We start from the raw sequence: 15,632 nt of genomic DNA on the forward strand, positions 1-15,632 counted from the left end.
CATTGTGAAGCTTTTTTTTTTTTTTTTTCTGTGACATTGGCCTCATTAAAAAGTACGGTTTGCCTTTACTGGATAATTTTGTTCATTGGTTTGTTAGGGAATCTTGGTAAAATTTGAGTTTCCTGGGGAGCATGGTCACATGACCTGGCCCTGGCCAATCGGTGCGTTCCACCTCCCTGGCCACTGTGATTGGCTCCGGACTGGGGCAGTGCCCAATCGGGGCCCAGGGCCGGGCCTCACGTTGGAAGCCAGGGGAAGACGAGCTCTCGTCCTGCTGGGGTAGGGGAAGGGGTGGGGCCGGGGGAGGTCAGGCTCCAGCAGTGGGAGGGGCTTGAGGTCCGCCTGCGGCAGTTGGTGACCTTCCTGCTCCCCTCAGGGCAGAGCCGCCGGCCTGAGAATGAGGGCGCTGCTGAGCCCAGGGGCTGGGATGGCCCGTTGCTGCTGTGGTCCCAGAGCTCCACCCGAGACCTGAGGGAGGCCGTCTGCCCGTGAGTCCTCTCCCGCTTGTCTGTCAGCTTGTTTGAACCATGCTGGGTTTTCTGCCCAGCTGGCTAAGGGGAGTCCCTGGAAATGCAAGGGTGTGGGTTTTGGCAGACTTCAGGGAAGACATGCCAGATGAGCCTGGGAGACTCCAGCTTAATCTGGATTCAGGAGATATCTCTTCGGGCCAGCTAGTAACTGTAGGATAAGCCTAATGAGTCTTCACAGGATGAAGAGAGTAACGTGCCAAGGTAGCAATCGATGTCCTCATTCGAGAGGATGAAGCTGGTGCTCAGAGAAGGGGGGAACTTGGCCACAGCAAGGAGGTGTGCACCCAGACGGAACCCCCAGATCCGGCCATTTGAGCTCAGGGAGGCCACTGGTGTGGCTTGTCCCTGTGGCAGGGGCCGAGGCACGCAGCCCACCCTGATTCCTGCGGGGGCCTGACTTGGGAAGTGCCATCTGGTAGCTTTGAGACTCACCAAACCAAATTGCACTGGAGAGAGGAAGGACACCTTCCTTCATCCACCCCCCACCCCCGCCGGATTCCCACATACCCTGACCCCTTTCTCTGGATTTCGGAGCCATTTCCAGAGTCCCGCTCATATGACCTCATTTGAAGTGCACTGTGGACGAGCTGCCATCTGCAGCTGCTACCACAGCAGCCAAGGGCTTTAGCTCCCGAGTACCTCCCTTCCTTTGGAACTTGGGGGCCCTCTACTCCCCACTTGCACACCACAGACCTTTGCTGAGGATTGTGGGGACCCTCACTCAGTTTGCAGCACGTTGTAGCCATCCCTGTCCTCTCAATACCTCCCTTGCAACTCAGCTTGTGAGCTCCTTTGGAGCAGCGTGGCCCACCTGGCTGCAACGGCAGAGACACAGCTGACAGTGAAACAACAGCTTCGATCTGACAGCCGGAAAGCGCTGTCAAAAGGGACCTCCCTCTTCACACCGTAGAGGCTGTAGGAGCCGCCAGGGTTTGGGAACCAGTGCTGGGGCCAAAATGACTCCACAGCTGTTTTCCTTCCTGGGGAGGGTTCTGGCTCGAGTGGGAATGGCTCAAGTCTCCTAAGATTCTGAAAGCCCCCTGTGTGCAGATTCACGGTACACAGAGAGGAGAAGGTGGAGTCCTGCCCTGGAGGTGGTCACAGCTCACGGATGAGCCAGGCAGGCAGGCAGGCAGGCAGGGCATGAGAACACCTGAGCTGCCTTCATGAGTGAATGGTGTGGGGGCAGAGGAAGAGAAGCCGGTCTGCTCCCTCATGTGGTGCCCAGGGCAGGTTGTCCCCAGAGGAAACCCTTACGACGGTGAGGACTCTCACTGCTGTTTCCCAAGGGGTTCCGTCGGTGCGTGTCTTCCCCGGAGCGGTCAGGCCGTCTCTAAAGTACACCGGCCATGGGCATTGCCTCTCCTTGGAACTTCCCATGTGTTTCTCTTTTGTATGGAACAGTGATTTTTCTAGAGGGGTTCTGGGCCACAAGGTTGTTGGGTCATTTGCTAGCCTTCTGTCGTGAAGAACGCTTTCCTGGGCGTTGGGGTGGTTTGTTGTTCCAGCTCCCTTTCTTGGCTTCTTTTGGGAGCTGGTGCAACAAGAGGAGCTCAGCCTCTGCCTTCTGGCTGAGATGTCACCCTTCAAACAGCAATGCCTGCCTGGAGATAATGATGACATTTGCCAAAAGGGCTTCGTTTGGCACATGATATCTTGAAAGGACGTACACCGTCCTTTCAGCTATCAAACGCTAGTTCAAATGACATAAAAATGAGAACTCTCCAATGGAGTCTTACAGTAGGTGGAGAGTCCGAAAAAAAAACTCCTTCAGTCATTTCACTGAGAGTCATTGATTGGGGACACCAAGAATATAGGAAGGAATGCAGAAAGAAAAGATGAAATTGTGGTCAGGATCGGGGGGAGGGATGAACAGGGCGTGCTTGCCTTGAATCCAGGCTTTGTTGGGGGGTGGGGGCATAAAGATCGAACGGGTCTGAAACTACAAAGTGTTGATGGTAACACAGTATCACCAGAGTTACACAACAGTGTTCCCAAATTGCAACAATGATGAGAAAGTTTACTAATCCCAACTTAACCAACAAAAATACACGAAACCATACAAAAAATAAAACATCACCAGAAAGGTGGAAACAAACCAAATGCAAAGCAGTTCAGGGGAAAGGAACTCCATGTCCCCTGGGGGCAGACCGTGTTGCCGGCGTCCACGGTGAGCAGACAGGGATGGAGGCTGCAGAGCCGACCGCTCCCCTGGACGTGGTGTTTCCGGCAAGGGCTCTGGGTCTCTGTCCAGAGCGGGGGCTCGTTCTTCCTGCAGGGGCGGGTGAGTCATCGTCGGCGTCTGGGTGTTGCGCGGGAGCCAGGGCAGGCTCTCCCTGCCGAGGCGGTGACTCCTCCTCTGCCTCGGGTTCTCCTGCCAAAGCCCGAGCAGGTACAGGTGCACGTGGAGGTGGAGGTTCTGGCTGAGGGGGTGGGACATCAGTGCCTGGGGCTGGGGGTCCTGCAGGCACGGAGATGCGATCTGCCCGGTGTGCTGGCCAGTACCCAGCTGGCCTGGTGTCTCTGCGAGGGCAAGTCTCGGTTCTCCAGCTGCCCTCGGTGGATCCCTGGGTCCTGCACCTGGAGCCACCACCTCTGTAGGCACAGGTCTGGGAAGTGGAGCCTGGTTCCAGTTGGAGGCCAGTGCTAGAGCTGGGGGAGAAGCAAAGTTTGCCCACAGGCCAGCCTTGGCATGTGCGTATCCCGGGACAGAAAGCTTCCAAGAGATTCCCAAAGAATACCCAGGGTCGGATGTCTTTTGGGACTGAAGTGTGCAAGATGGGGGTGGGGGTGTGAGGCCAGCGCTTGCTGCAGGCCCAGCAGCATCTTTCGGGGACTCGTCCCTGTGTAGCTCAGCACCCCCTCCCCACACACTCCCGTGCACCAGCCCCAGCGTCCTCACCTCTGTGCTCTGGCGTGCTGGGCTCCAGGTCCTCCTGCTGCCTCAGAGGCCGGGGTTCTCGGGACTCTGAGTCGGAGCCGGGTGTGCTGAGCTCCGTGGCAGCCTCAGACTGGGCCGCCGGGTGTATCCTGGGCGGTGTCTCGGCAGCAGGCCTTCCCCGCCTCCGCTTCGCCCCCGGTGGGGCTGATGCCTCCGTGGGCACGCTCACCTGGAGCCTGCACTGGGCCTCACGGGCGGGGGGGTGGTGCTCCGACCCCTCCCTCCGGGAGGTGGACGGGGTGTCCCCGTCCTCGGCCTCATCACGTCGGAAGCTCTGCAACGACAGTGACCGTCAGCCAGCCGTGCTGGGAGTTTTCCGAGCTGGGCCTGGCCAGTGGAGCCGCTGCTTCTGCCTGCTCGAACTTCTCTTCCCAGAAGGGTCAGAGACGTGTGTCTGCTCAGATCCCCACCGGGAGGAAAGAGACCCACCTGAGGGTGTGAGGTCAGCCTGGGCGGCCGGCGCTGCCCGCACTCTCCCCATCCCAGCCAGCCTGCTCTCCCCTGGGGTGTGGACACAACTTGTCTGCAGGCTTCTGACCCCACATCCGCCTGGGCTTCCTTGAGGGAGACACACCCCGAGAAACCCGCATCCACACACACAGGCAAAGGACCCGGTGTTTCCGGGTGGCATGGGAGAGGTGGCCTGGCCCGGCCTGGGGCTCCCCGTGTTACCTTTCTGTTTCTCCGGGCAGAGGGCCAGAGGCCTCTCGGGGGTGCCCTGAGCCAACGTCGACCGGGTGCCCACGCACACTGCCTGTGAGCTCTCCTGAGGCCCCGGCCTCTGGGCAGGGGCAAACAGCAGAACATCCTGGCAGCAAGAGATCTGGCTGGGGGCTCCTCTCCGCTCTGGAGGCCTGGATACCCGGGTTGCGGGTTCTGTTGGGTTCTGTTGCCGGCAGGTGACATCATTTCCTGGGGTTCGTGCTGAGGTCCCTTCCCCAAAACTTCCCAAGGGAATCTCTGGGTTTCTGACTGCTCGACCACCCCCCTTAGGCCATGTGCAGGCACATTGACAGCCACACAGCCCAGCCCACAGCCCTGGGGAGGCCTGGGTGCAGCCAGGGCCTGAGCTCCGAGGACCCCGCTGCTCTCAGACCAGGCTCCTTCTTCTCATAAGTGGTGTGGCCCTGGACAAGCATATGCCCCTCAGGGTTTCCCCAGTCTCTCCATCTGCAGAGTGGGGGTCATTCTCCCATCTGTTTCCTAGGTCTGTCGGCCTACGAGCAGCTCCATGCCTCTCCACCTGGGGCCGATATCACGTGGAGCTTGTGCGCTGAGACTTCAGAAAGAAAGACTCCATCCAGGGCTGACACAGCACAGAATGGGGCAGAACGAGGCCTGGATGCGCCGTGGTACCCAGGAAAAGGCACTGCCCCTCCTGACTGTTTTGAGACCCCACATCCAAGTTGGAGGCCCGAAAGGAAGACTCGAAGGTCTCCCTCTCTTATAGAAAAGAGTAGCCAACTTTCTGGTCCTCTGTTTCCATTGAGATTCTGTTCAAGTGTCCCAGCTCGGCTTCTGCGGGTGGCTGAGCTTCTAATGGCTCCCTGCGTTCTTGTCTTTTCCTCTCCAAACCTTCCGTCCTTTTCCCCCTTCTGGGGTGGATGGGCGCTGTCATTGCTTCTACCTTCGAGACAGATTGATGAAAAGTCTGGACCATCGACTCCTTTCCTCTCTTTGGTTCCGTGTCTCTCTCTGGCTGTGTCCCTCTCTTTTCCTTTCTCGATTCAGTCTGTGTCTTCCTCTTTCTCTCTCGTGTGTGGATGGATGGATGCTAGGAATGCACATGTATATGATTAGATGAGGGTTATGTTTTAGGGATGGGTTAGAGGGAGAGAAAGGCTTTAGGTCGGAGTTGGTCATGGGGGAAGGGTCAAGGGTGGTGGTGGTGTTTCTTGGAATCTGAGTGCTGTGCATTCTTCGTCTCTTTCCATATGAACCCCTTCTCAGATACACCACTTGCAAGGAGTCTCTCATGTTCCGTTTCCTATCTTTTGCATCTGTGAATGCTTAGCTTCTCTGTTGTGAAGAGGTTCCATTGGATGGAAACCCATTGGTGTACTTCGTTTCCCTCTTTCCCTTACTTGAAGAGACCCATTTCTACCTCCGCCCAGCAAATGGCAAGGAGACTCTGATGTTAAGGAGCCTTTGACCTACGCTTCTTTCTAGCTATCTCATGACATCAGTCTTTAGGGTGAGGTTTTTCCCCGATATTGAGGTGGTGTGAGATCAAAACCAATAGCGTTCTTCAGATGTAGCTGTCTGGTTTTCCCATGGCCATTTATTGAAGAGGCTTTCTTGTTCCCATTTGGATATTCTCCCCTTCTGTGTCAGAGATGAGTTGACCATGGATGCCGGGGTTTGTTTCTGGACCCTCAACTTTATTCCATCGATCTGGATCTGTGTGTGTTGTTGTATTCCCAATAGCATACTGTCCTGCTGCTGCCGCTGCGGCTAAGTCACTTCAGTCGTGTCTGACTCTGCGCGACCCCATGGCCTGCAGCCTACCAGGCTCCTCCGTCCAGGGCATTTTCCAGGCAAGAGTACTGGCGTGGGTCGCCATCGCCTTCTCCGATACGCTCCTGAGGATCCTAGTTTGGTCGTCTAATTTCCTTTCACACAACCTTGGATGTCCGTATCGGGGCTTTTTCGTCGGATTGTATTGACAATTTAGGCTCTTTTCTGTTTCCGTAACCCCTTTTGCAGTTCTTTGTTCGGTGCGACAATGCATTGGCATTTTGGGAGGAATAGCATCCAAGCTGTGGATTGCCTTGTGGGGCTGTGACATCATTTTCCCAATAGGAATTCTTTCAAGTCCTGAGCACAGCTTCTCTTTCCAGTGATTGGTGTGGGCTTGATCTTCCTTCTTCCATCTCTCGCCGTTTTGTGAGAACAGGTCCTTCCTTCCCTTCTGGGTTAGATGGACTCGTGGGTATCACTTCAGTGCATGGCATTGTCAGTGGGGGTGATAATTCCCTTCTCATTGGAAGACTTTGCTGTGAGTATTAGAAATGCAAGTGATTTCTCTTCCCCTTCCTCCCTGTCCATCTCTCAGAGCCACCGGGAAACAGAGGCCTCATCCAGGGTCACACAGGCCTGAGGGAGTGCAACTAGACTGTTGTTTCTTCAGGCCCTCCGTGCTGGACATCATCCGGGATACTCTGTGTGTGTCTTCCTCAGTCTGGTGTCCCTTCAGACCTTTCCCTAGTTTTCACAGGCTTGTTGTGTTGGTGTTCTTTGTCTGTTTGGAGACACATCCTTGAGAAGCTTTGTGTTTCCACTCATTCGTCTCGCGATGTATGACCTGTCTTTTGCTTTTGCAATGAGGTCTTTCCCACAGTAGATATCTTTGATTTTGCAAAGTCCACTGTATTCTCTGGGTTGTTTTGTGGACTGCCTTTTAGTTTTGTGTGTGAAGACTCAAAGCACGTGTCCGGTTTCTGCTCATTGTTCTTCTAGATTTGTGACAAGTTTTCATGGAAACTTTGTCTAGGGATAACTGGAAGTGAACTCGGTGTAAGGTGTCAAGTCTCCATCTCCATTCATGTCATGCCCTGCAGTTTCCAATTCCCTGTTCCTGAGTGGTTTTGGAGACCTTGTGGGAAGTTTGGTTGCATGGGAGTTTGCATTTCCACCTTGAGTAGATTCCCACTGTTCTGCCCTCAGGGACACTGTCAAGGGGGAGTGAGGAGCAGCCTGCACTTCCAGCAGTGACCACACGGTGGGGCGAGTGCTGCTCTCCCCTCTGGGAGCCCCAGGCCACAGGCATCCCAGTGAGGAGCCAGCTCTGTGCTCGGCTGAAAGGAGTTAGACTCTCAGGAGCCTCTGAGCCCTTGCCTTTGGATCACCCAGGGTGGGCATTTACTGTGACAGAAAAAAATTGCCCTGAATTCCATGGACGGAAGAGCCTGGCTGTGTAGAGTTCGTGAGTTGCCGTGAATCAGACACAACTGAGGACACAAAAACTCAATAGACTAAAACACTTTTGGGGGGTGGGGGGAGTGAAAGGGGGTGATGTGGGGTTTTTTTGTCGTATATAATAGCCAAGGGAAATCTAGTTTAAACCTAAATTCACATAGATGGGAAAGGTATAGCTCTCCGTCACCCTATTAAAAAAAAAAAAAAACGACTTAACTTTTCTGAAAGTTTATTTAGTAGCTTCCTTGAGCAGTTCATTGTGAAGCTTTTTTTTTTTTTTTTCTGTGACATCGGCCTCATTAAAAAGTACGGTTTGCCTTTACTGGATAATTTTGTTCATTGGTTTGTTAGGGAATCTTGGTAATATTTGAGTTTCCTGGGGAGCATGGTCACATGACCTGGCCCTGGCCAATCGGTGCGTTCCACCTCCCTGGCCACTGTGATTGGCTCCGGACTGGGGCAGTGCCCAATCGGGGCCCAGGGCCGGGCCTCACGTTGGAAGCCAGGGGAAGACGAGCTCTCGTCCTGCTGGGGTAGGGGAAGGGGTGGGGCCGGGGGAGGTCAGGCTCCAGCAGTGGGAGGGGCTTGAGGTCCGCCTGCGGCAGTTGGTGACCTTCCTGCTCCCCTCAGGGCAGAGCCGCCGGCCTGAGAATGAGGGCGCTGCTGAGCCCAGGGGCTGGGATGGCCCGTTGCTGCTGTGGTCCCAGAGCTCCACCCGAGACCTGACGGAGGCCGTCTGCCCGTGAGTCCTCTCCCGCTTGTCTGTCAGCTTGTTTGAACCATGCTGGGTTTTCTGCCCAGCCGGCTAAGGGGAGTCCCTGGAAATGCAAGGGTGTGGGTTTTGGCAGACTTCAGGGAAGACATGCCAGATGAGCCTGGGAGACTCCAGCTTAATCTGGATTCAGGAGATATCTCTTCGGGCCAGCTAGTAATTGTAGGATAAGCCTAATGAGTCTTCACAGGATGAAGAGAGTAACGTGCCAAGGTAGCAATCGATGTCCTCATTCGAGAGGATGATGAAGCTGGTGCTCAGAGAAGGGGGGAACTTGGCCACAGCAAGGAGGTGTGCACCCAGACGGAACCCCCAGATCCGGCCATTTGAGCTCAGGGAGGCCACTGGTGTGGCTTGTCCCTGTGGCAGGGGCCGAGGCACGCAGCCCACCCTGATTCCTGCGGGGGCCTGACTTGGGAAGTGCCATCTGGTAGCTTTGAGACTCACCAAACCAAATTGCACTGGAGAGAGGAAGGACACCTTCCTTCATCCACCCCCCACCCCCGCCGGATTCCCACATACCCTGACCCCTTTCTCTGGATTTCGGAGCCATTTCCAGAGTCCCGCTCATATGACCTCATTCGAAGTGCACTGTGGACGAGCTGCCATCTGCAGCTGCTACCACAGCAGCCAAGGGCTTTATCTCCCGAGTACCTCCCTTCCTTTGGAACTTGGGGGCCCTCTACTCCCCACTTGCACACCACAGACCTTTGCTGAGGATTGTGGGGACCCTCACTCAGTTTGCAGCACGTTGTAGCCATCCCTGTCCTCTCAATACCTCCCTTGCAACTCAGCTTGTGAGCTCCTTTGGAGCAGCGTGGCCCACCTGGCTGCAACGGCAGAGACACAGCTGACAGTGAAACAACAGCTTCGATCTGACAGCCGGAAAGCTCTGTCAAAAGGGACCTCCCTCTTCACACCGTAGAGGCTGTAGGAGCCGCCAGGGTTTGGGAACCAGTGCTGGGGCCAAAATGACTCCACAGCTGTTTTCCTTCCTGGGGAGGGTTCTGGCTCGAGTGGGAATGGCTCAAGTCTCCTAAGGTTCTGAAAGCCCACTGTGTGCAGATTCACGGTACACAGAGAGGAGAAGGTGGAGTCCTGCCCTGGAGGTGGTCACAGCTCACGGATGAGCCAGGCAGGCAGGCAGGCAGGCAGGGCATGAGAACACCTGGGCTGCCTTCATGAGTGAGTGGTGTGGGGGCAGAGGAAGAGAAGCCGGTCTGCTCCCTCATGTGGTGCCCAGGGCAGGTTGTCCCCAGAGGAAACCCTTACGACGGTGAGGACTCTCACTGCTGTTTCCCAAGGGGTTCCGTCGGTGCGTGTCTTCCCCGGAGCGGTCAGGCCGTCTCTAAAGTACACTGGCCATGGGCATTGCCTCTCCTTGGAACTTCCCATGTGTTTCTCTTTTGTATGGAACAGTGATTTTTCTAGAGGGGTTCTGGGCCACAAGGTTGTTGGGTCATTTGCTAGCCTTCTGTCGTGAAGAACGCTTTCCTGGGCGTTGGGGTGGTTTGTTGTTCCAGCTCCCTTTCTTGGCTTCTTTTGGGAGCTGGTGCAACAAGAGGAGCTCAGCCTCTGCCTTCTGGCTGAGATGTCACCCTTCAAACAGCAATGCCTGCCTGGAGATAATGATGGCATTTGCCAAAAGGGCTTCGTTTGGCACATGATATCTTGAAAGGACGTACACCGTCCTTTCAGCTATCAAAGGCTAGTTCAAATGACATAAAAATGAGAACTCTCCAATGGAGTCTTACAGTAGGTGGAGAGTCCGAAAAAAACTCCTTCAGTCATCTCACTGAGAGTCATTGATTGGGGACACCAAGAATATAGGAAGGAATGCAGAAAGAAAAGATGAAATTGTGGTCAGGATCGGGGGGAGGGATGAACAGGGCCTGCTTGCCTTGAACCCAGGCTTTGTTGGCGGGTGGGGCATAAAGATCGAACGGGTCTGAAACTACAGAGTGGTGATGGTAACACAGTATCACCAGAGTTACACAACAGTGTCCCAAATTGCAACAATGATGAAAAAGTTTACTAATCCCAACTTAACCAACAAAAATAGACGAAACCATACAAAAAGTAAAACATCACCAGAAAGGTGGAAACAAACCAAATGCAAAGCAGCTCAGGGGAAAGGAACTCCATGTCCCCTGGGGGCAGACCGAGTTGCCGGCGTCCACGGTGAGCAGACAGGGATGGAGGCTGCAGAGCCGACCGCTCCCCTGGACATGGTGTTTCCGGCAAGGGCTCTGGGTCTCTGTCCAGAGCGGGGGCTCGTTCTTCCTGCAGGGGCGGGTGAGTCATCGTCGGCGTCTGGGTGTTGCGCGGGAGCCAGGGCAGGCTCTCCCTGCCGAGGCGGTGACTCCTCCTCTGCCTCGGGTTCTCCTGCCAAAGCCCGAGCAGGTACAGGTGCACGTGGAGGTGGAGGTTCTGGCTGAGGGGGTGGGACATCAGTGCCTGGGGCTGGGGGTCCTGCAGGCACGGAAATCCGATCTGCCCGGTGTGCTGGCCAGTACCCAGCTGGCCTGGTGTCTCTGCGAGGGCAAGGCTCGGTTCTCCATCTGCCCTCGGTGGATCCCTGGGTCCTGCACCTGGAGCCACCGCCTCTGTAGGCACAGGTCTGGGAAGTGGAGCCTGGTTCCAGTTGGAGGCCAGTGCTAGAGCTGGGGGAGAAGCAAAGTTTGCCCACAGACCAGCCTTGGCATGTGCGTATCCCGGGACAGAAAGCTTCCAAGAGATTCCGAAAGAATACCCAGGGTTGGATGTCTTTTGGGACTGAAGTGTGCAAGATGGGGGTGGGGGTGTGAGGCCAGCGCTTGCTGCAGGCCCAGCAGCATCTTTCGGGGACTCGTCCCTGTGTAGCTCAGCACCCCCTCCCCACACACTCCCGTGCACCAGCCCCAGCGTCCTTACCTCTGTGCTCTGGCGTGCTGGGCTCCAGGTCCTCCTGCTGCCTCAGAGGCCGGGGTTCTCGGGACTCTGGGTCGGAGCCGGGTGTGCTGAGCTCCGTGGCAGCCTCAGACTGGGCCGCCGGGTGTATCCTGGGCGGTGTCTCGGCAGCAGGCCTTCCCCGCCTCCGCTTCGCCCCCGGTGGGGCTGATGCCTCCGTGGGCACGCTCACCTGGAGCCTGCACTGGGCCTCACGGGCGGGGGGTTGGTGCTCCGACCCCTCCCTCCGGGAGGTGGACGGGGTGTCCCCGTCCTCGGCCTCATCACGTGGGAAGCTCTGCAACGACAGTGACCGTCAGCCAGCCGTGCTGGGAGTTTTCCGAGCTGGGCCTGGCCAGTGGAGCCGCTGCTTCTGCCTGCTCGAACTTCTCTTCCCAGAAGGGTCAGAGACGTGTGTCTGCTCAGATCCCCACCCGGGAGGAAAGAGACCCACCTGAGGGTGTGAGGTCAGCCTGGGCGGCCGGCCCTGCCCGCACTGTTCCCATCCCAGCCAGCCTGATCTCCCCTGGGGTGTGGACACAACTTGTCCGCAGGCTTCTGACCCCACATCCGCCTGGGCTTCCTTGAGGGAGACACACCCCGAGAAACCCGCATCCACACACACAGGCAAAGGACCCGGTGTTTCCGGGTGGCATGGGAGAGGTGGCCTGGCCCGGCCTGGGGCTCCCCGTGTTACCTTTCTGTTTCTCCGGGCAGAGGGCCAGAGGCCTCTCGGGGGTGCCCTGAGCCAACGTCGACAGGGTGCCCACGCACACTGCCTGTGAGCTCTCCTGAGGCCCCGGCCTCTGGGCAGGGGCAAACAGCAGAACATCCTGGCAGCAAGAGATCTGGCTGGGGGCTCCTCTCCGCTCTGGAGGCCTGGATACCCGGGTTGCGGGTTCTGTTGGGTTCTGTTGCCGGCAGGTGACATCATTTCCTGGGGTTCGTGCTGAGGTCCCTTCCCCAAAACTTCCCAAGGGAATCTCTGGGTTTCTGACTGCTCGACCACCCCCCTTAGGCCATGTGCAGGCACATTGACAGCCACACAGCCCAGCCCACAGCCCTGGGGAGGCCTGGGTGCAGCCAGGGCCTGAGCTCCGAGGACCCCGCTGCTCTCAGACCAGGCTCCTTCTTCTCATAAGTGGTGTGGCCCTGGACAAGCATATGCCCCTCAGGGTTTCCCCAGTCTCTCCATCTGCAGAGTGGGGGTCATTCTCCCATCTGTTTCCTAGGTCTGTCGGCCTACGAGCAGCTCCATGCCTCTCCACCTGGGGCCGATATCACGTGGAGCTTGTGCGCTGAGACTTCAGAAAGAAAGACTCCATCCAGGGCTGACACAGCACAGAATGGGGCAGAACGAGGCCTGGATGCGCCGTGGTACCCAGGAAAAGGCACTGCCCCTCCTGACTGTTTTGAGACCCCACATCCAAGTTGGAGGCCCGAAAGGAAGACTCGAAGGTCTCCCTCTCTTATAGAAAAGAGTAGCCAACTTTCTGGTCCTCTGTTTCCATTGAGATTCTGTTCAAGTGTCCCAGCTCGGCTTCTGCGGGTGGCTGAGCTTCTAATGGCTCCCTGCGTTCTTGTCTTTTCCTCTCCAAACCTTCCGTCCTTTTCCCCCTTCTGGGGTGGATGGGCGCTGTCATTGCTTCTACCTTCGAGACAGATTGATGAAAAGTCTGGACCATCGACTCCTTTCCTCTCTTTGGTTCCGTGTCTCTCTCTGGCTGTGTCCCTCTCTTTTCCTTTCTCGATTCAGTCTGTGTCTTCCTCTTTCTCTCTCGTGTGTGGATGGATGGATGCTAGGAATGCACATGTATATGATTAGATGAGGGTTATGTTTTAGGGATGGGTTAGAGGGAGAGAAAGGCTTTAGGTCGGAGTTGGTCATGGGGGAAGGGTCAAGGGTGGTGGTGGTGTTTCTTGGAATCTGAGTGCTGTGCATTCTTCGTCTCTTTCCATATGAACCCCTTCTCAGATACACCACTTGCAAGGAGTCTCTCATGTTCCGTTTCCTATCTTTTGCATCTGTGAATGCTTAGCTTCTCTGTTGTGAAGAGGTTCCATTGGATGGAAACCCATTGGTGTACTTCGTTTCCCTCTTTCCCTTACTTGAAGAGACCCATTTCTACCTCCGCCCAGCAAATGGCAAGGAGACTCTGATGTTAAGGAGCCTTTGACCTACGCTTCTTTCTAGCTATCTCATGACATCAGTCTTTAGGGTGAGGTTTTTCCCCGATATTGAGGTGGTGTGAGATCAAAACCAATAGCGTTCTTCAGATGTAGCTGTCTGGTTTTCCCATGGCCATTTATTGAAGAGGCTTTCTTGTTCCCATTTGGATATTCTCCCCTTCTGTGTCAGAGATGAGTTGACCATGGATGCCGGGGTTTGTTTCTGGACCCTCAACTTTATTCCATCGATCTGGATCTGTGTGTGTTGTTGTATTCCCAATAGCATACTGTCCTGCTGCTGCCGCTGCGGCTAAGTCACTTCAGTCGTGTCTGACTCTGCGCGACCCCATGGCCTGCAGCCTACCAGGCTCCTCCGTCCAGGGCATTTTCCAGGCAAGAGTACCGGCGTGGGTCGCCATCGCCTTCTCCGATACGCTCCTGAGGATCCTAGTTTGGTCGTCTAATTTCCTTTCACACAACCTTGGATGTCCGTATCGGGGCTTTTTCGTCGGATTGTATTGACAATTTAGGCTCTTTTCTGTTTCCGTAACCCCTTTTGCAGTTCTTTGTTCGGTGCGACAATGCATTGGCATTTTGGGAGGAATAGCATCCAAGCTGTGGATTGCCTTGTGGGGCTGTGACATCATTTTCCCAATAGGAATTCTTTCAAGCCCTGAGCACAGCTTCTCTTTCCAGTGATTGGTGTGGGCTTGATCTTCCTTCTTCCATCTCTCGCCGTTTTGTGAGAACAGGTCCTTCCTTCCCTTCTGGGTTAGATGGACTCGTGGGTATCACTTCAGTGCATGGCATTGTCAGTGGGGGTGATAATTCCCTTCTCATTGGAAGACTTTGCTGTGAGTATTAGAAATGCAAGTGATTTCTCTTCCCCTTCCTCCCTGTCCATCTCTCAGAGCCACCGGGAAACAGAGGCCTCATCCAGGGTCACACAGGCCTGAGGGAGTGCAACTAGACTGTTGTTTCTTCAGGCCCTCCGTGCTGGACATCATCCGGGATACTCTGTGTGTGTCTTCCTCAGTCTGGTGTCCCTTCAGACCTTTCCCTAGTTTTCACAGGCTTGTTGTGTTGGTGTTCTTTGTCTGTTTGGAGACACATCCTTGAGAAGCTTTGTGTTTCCACTCATTCGTCTCGCGATGTATGACCTGTCTTTTGCTTTTGTAATGAGGTCTTTCCCACAGTAGATATCTTTGATTTTGCAAAGTCCACTGTATTCTCTGGGTTGTTTTGTGGACTGCCTTTTAGTTTTGTGTGTGAAGACTCAAAGCACGTGTCCGGTTTCTGCTCATTGTTCTTCTAGATTTGTGACAAGTTTTCATGGAAACTTTGTCTAGGGATAACTGGAAGTGAACTCGGTGTAAGGTGTCAAGTCTCCATCTCCATTCATGTCATGCCCTGCAGTTTCCAATTCCCTGTTCCTGAGTGGTTTTGGAGACCTTGTGGGAAGTTTGGTTGCATGGGAGTTTGCATTTCCACCTTGAGTAGATTCCCACTGTTCTGCCCTCAGGGACACTGTCAAGGGGGAGTGAGGAGCAGCCTGCACTTCCAGCAGTGACCACACGGTGGGGCGAGTGCTGCTCTCCCCTCTGGGAGCCCCAGGCCACAGGCATCCCAGTGAGGAGCCAGCTCTGTGCTCGGCTGAAAGGAGTTAGACTCTCAGGAGCCTCTGAGCCCTTGCCTTTGGATCACCCAGGGTGGGCATTTACTGTGACAGAAAAAAATTGCCCTGAATTCCATGGACGGAAGAGCCTGGCTGTGTAGAGTTCGTGAGTTGCCGTGAATCAGACACAACTGAGGACACAAAAACTCAATAGACTAAAACACTTTTGGGGGGTGGGGGGAGTGAAAGGGGGTGATGTGGGGTTTTTTTGTCGTATATAATAGCCAAGGGAAATCTAGTTTAAACCTAAATTCACATAGATGGGAAAGGTATAGCTCTCCGTCACCCTATTAAAAAAAAAAAAAAACGACTTAACTTTTCTGAAAGTTTATTTAGTAGCTTCCTTGAGCAGTTCATTGTGAAGCTTTTTTTTTTTTTTTCTGTGACATCGGCCTCATTAAAAAGTACGGTTTGCCTTTACTGGATAATTTTGTTCATTGGTTTGTTAGGGAATCTTGGTAATATTTGAGTTTCCTGGGGAGCATGGTCACATGACCTGGCCCTGGCCAATCGGTGCGTTCCACCTCCCTGGCCACTGTGATTGGCTCCGGACTGGGGCAGTGCCCAATCGGGGCCCAGGGCCGGGCCTCACGTTGGAAGCCAGGGGAAGACGAGCTCTCGTCCTGCTGGGGTAGGGGAAGGGGTGGGGCCGGGGGAGGTCAGGCTCCAGCAGTGGGAGGGGCTTGAGGTCCGCCTGCG

General features: G+C 55.1%; 2 protein-coding genes and 1 long non-coding RNA gene across 3 annotated transcripts in view; 1 reads left to right on the plus strand and 2 right to left on the minus strand.

Moving 5' to 3' along the window:
- LOC145529707 (uncharacterized) overlaps window positions 1–15,632 on the plus strand; it is a 1,704,434-nt gene that overhangs the window by 60,835 nt on the left and 1,627,967 nt on the right. Inside the window, exon 8 of the long non-coding RNA XR_014071296.1 lies at window positions 8,020–8,131. This is a non-coding gene — a long non-coding RNA (uncharacterized LOC145529707). The remainder of the gene's footprint in view (window positions 1–8,019; window positions 8,132–15,632) is intronic.
- LOC145529695 (uncharacterized) lies at window positions 1,969–4,320 on the minus strand. Its single transcript, XM_081550300.1, has 3 exons — window positions 4,144–4,320; window positions 3,433–3,745; window positions 1,969–3,182 (listed from the first exon to the last, which is right to left on the minus strand). The coding sequence occupies exons 1-3, from the start codon at window positions 4,276–4,278 to the stop codon at window positions 2,554–2,556; spliced, it is 1,077 nt and encodes a 358-aa protein (XP_081406426.1). The 5' UTR covers window positions 4,279–4,320; the 3' UTR covers window positions 1,969–2,553.
- Window positions 10,172–15,234, minus strand: LOC145529514 (uncharacterized). Its single transcript, XM_081550090.1, has 3 exons — window positions 11,787–15,234; window positions 11,075–11,387; window positions 10,172–10,824 (listed from the first exon to the last, which is right to left on the minus strand). Exons 1-3 carry the CDS (start codon window positions 12,021–12,023, stop codon window positions 10,196–10,198), a joined length of 1,179 nt encoding a protein of 392 aa, XP_081406216.1. The 5' UTR covers window positions 12,024–15,234; the 3' UTR covers window positions 10,172–10,195.

This window comes from Giraffa tippelskirchi, chromosome 12, assembly GCF_054371585.1.
Source record: "Giraffa tippelskirchi isolate mGirTip1 chromosome 12, T2T-mGirTip1v1.2.pri, whole genome shotgun sequence".
NCBI lineage: Eukaryota > Metazoa > Chordata > Mammalia > Artiodactyla > Giraffidae > Giraffa > Giraffa tippelskirchi.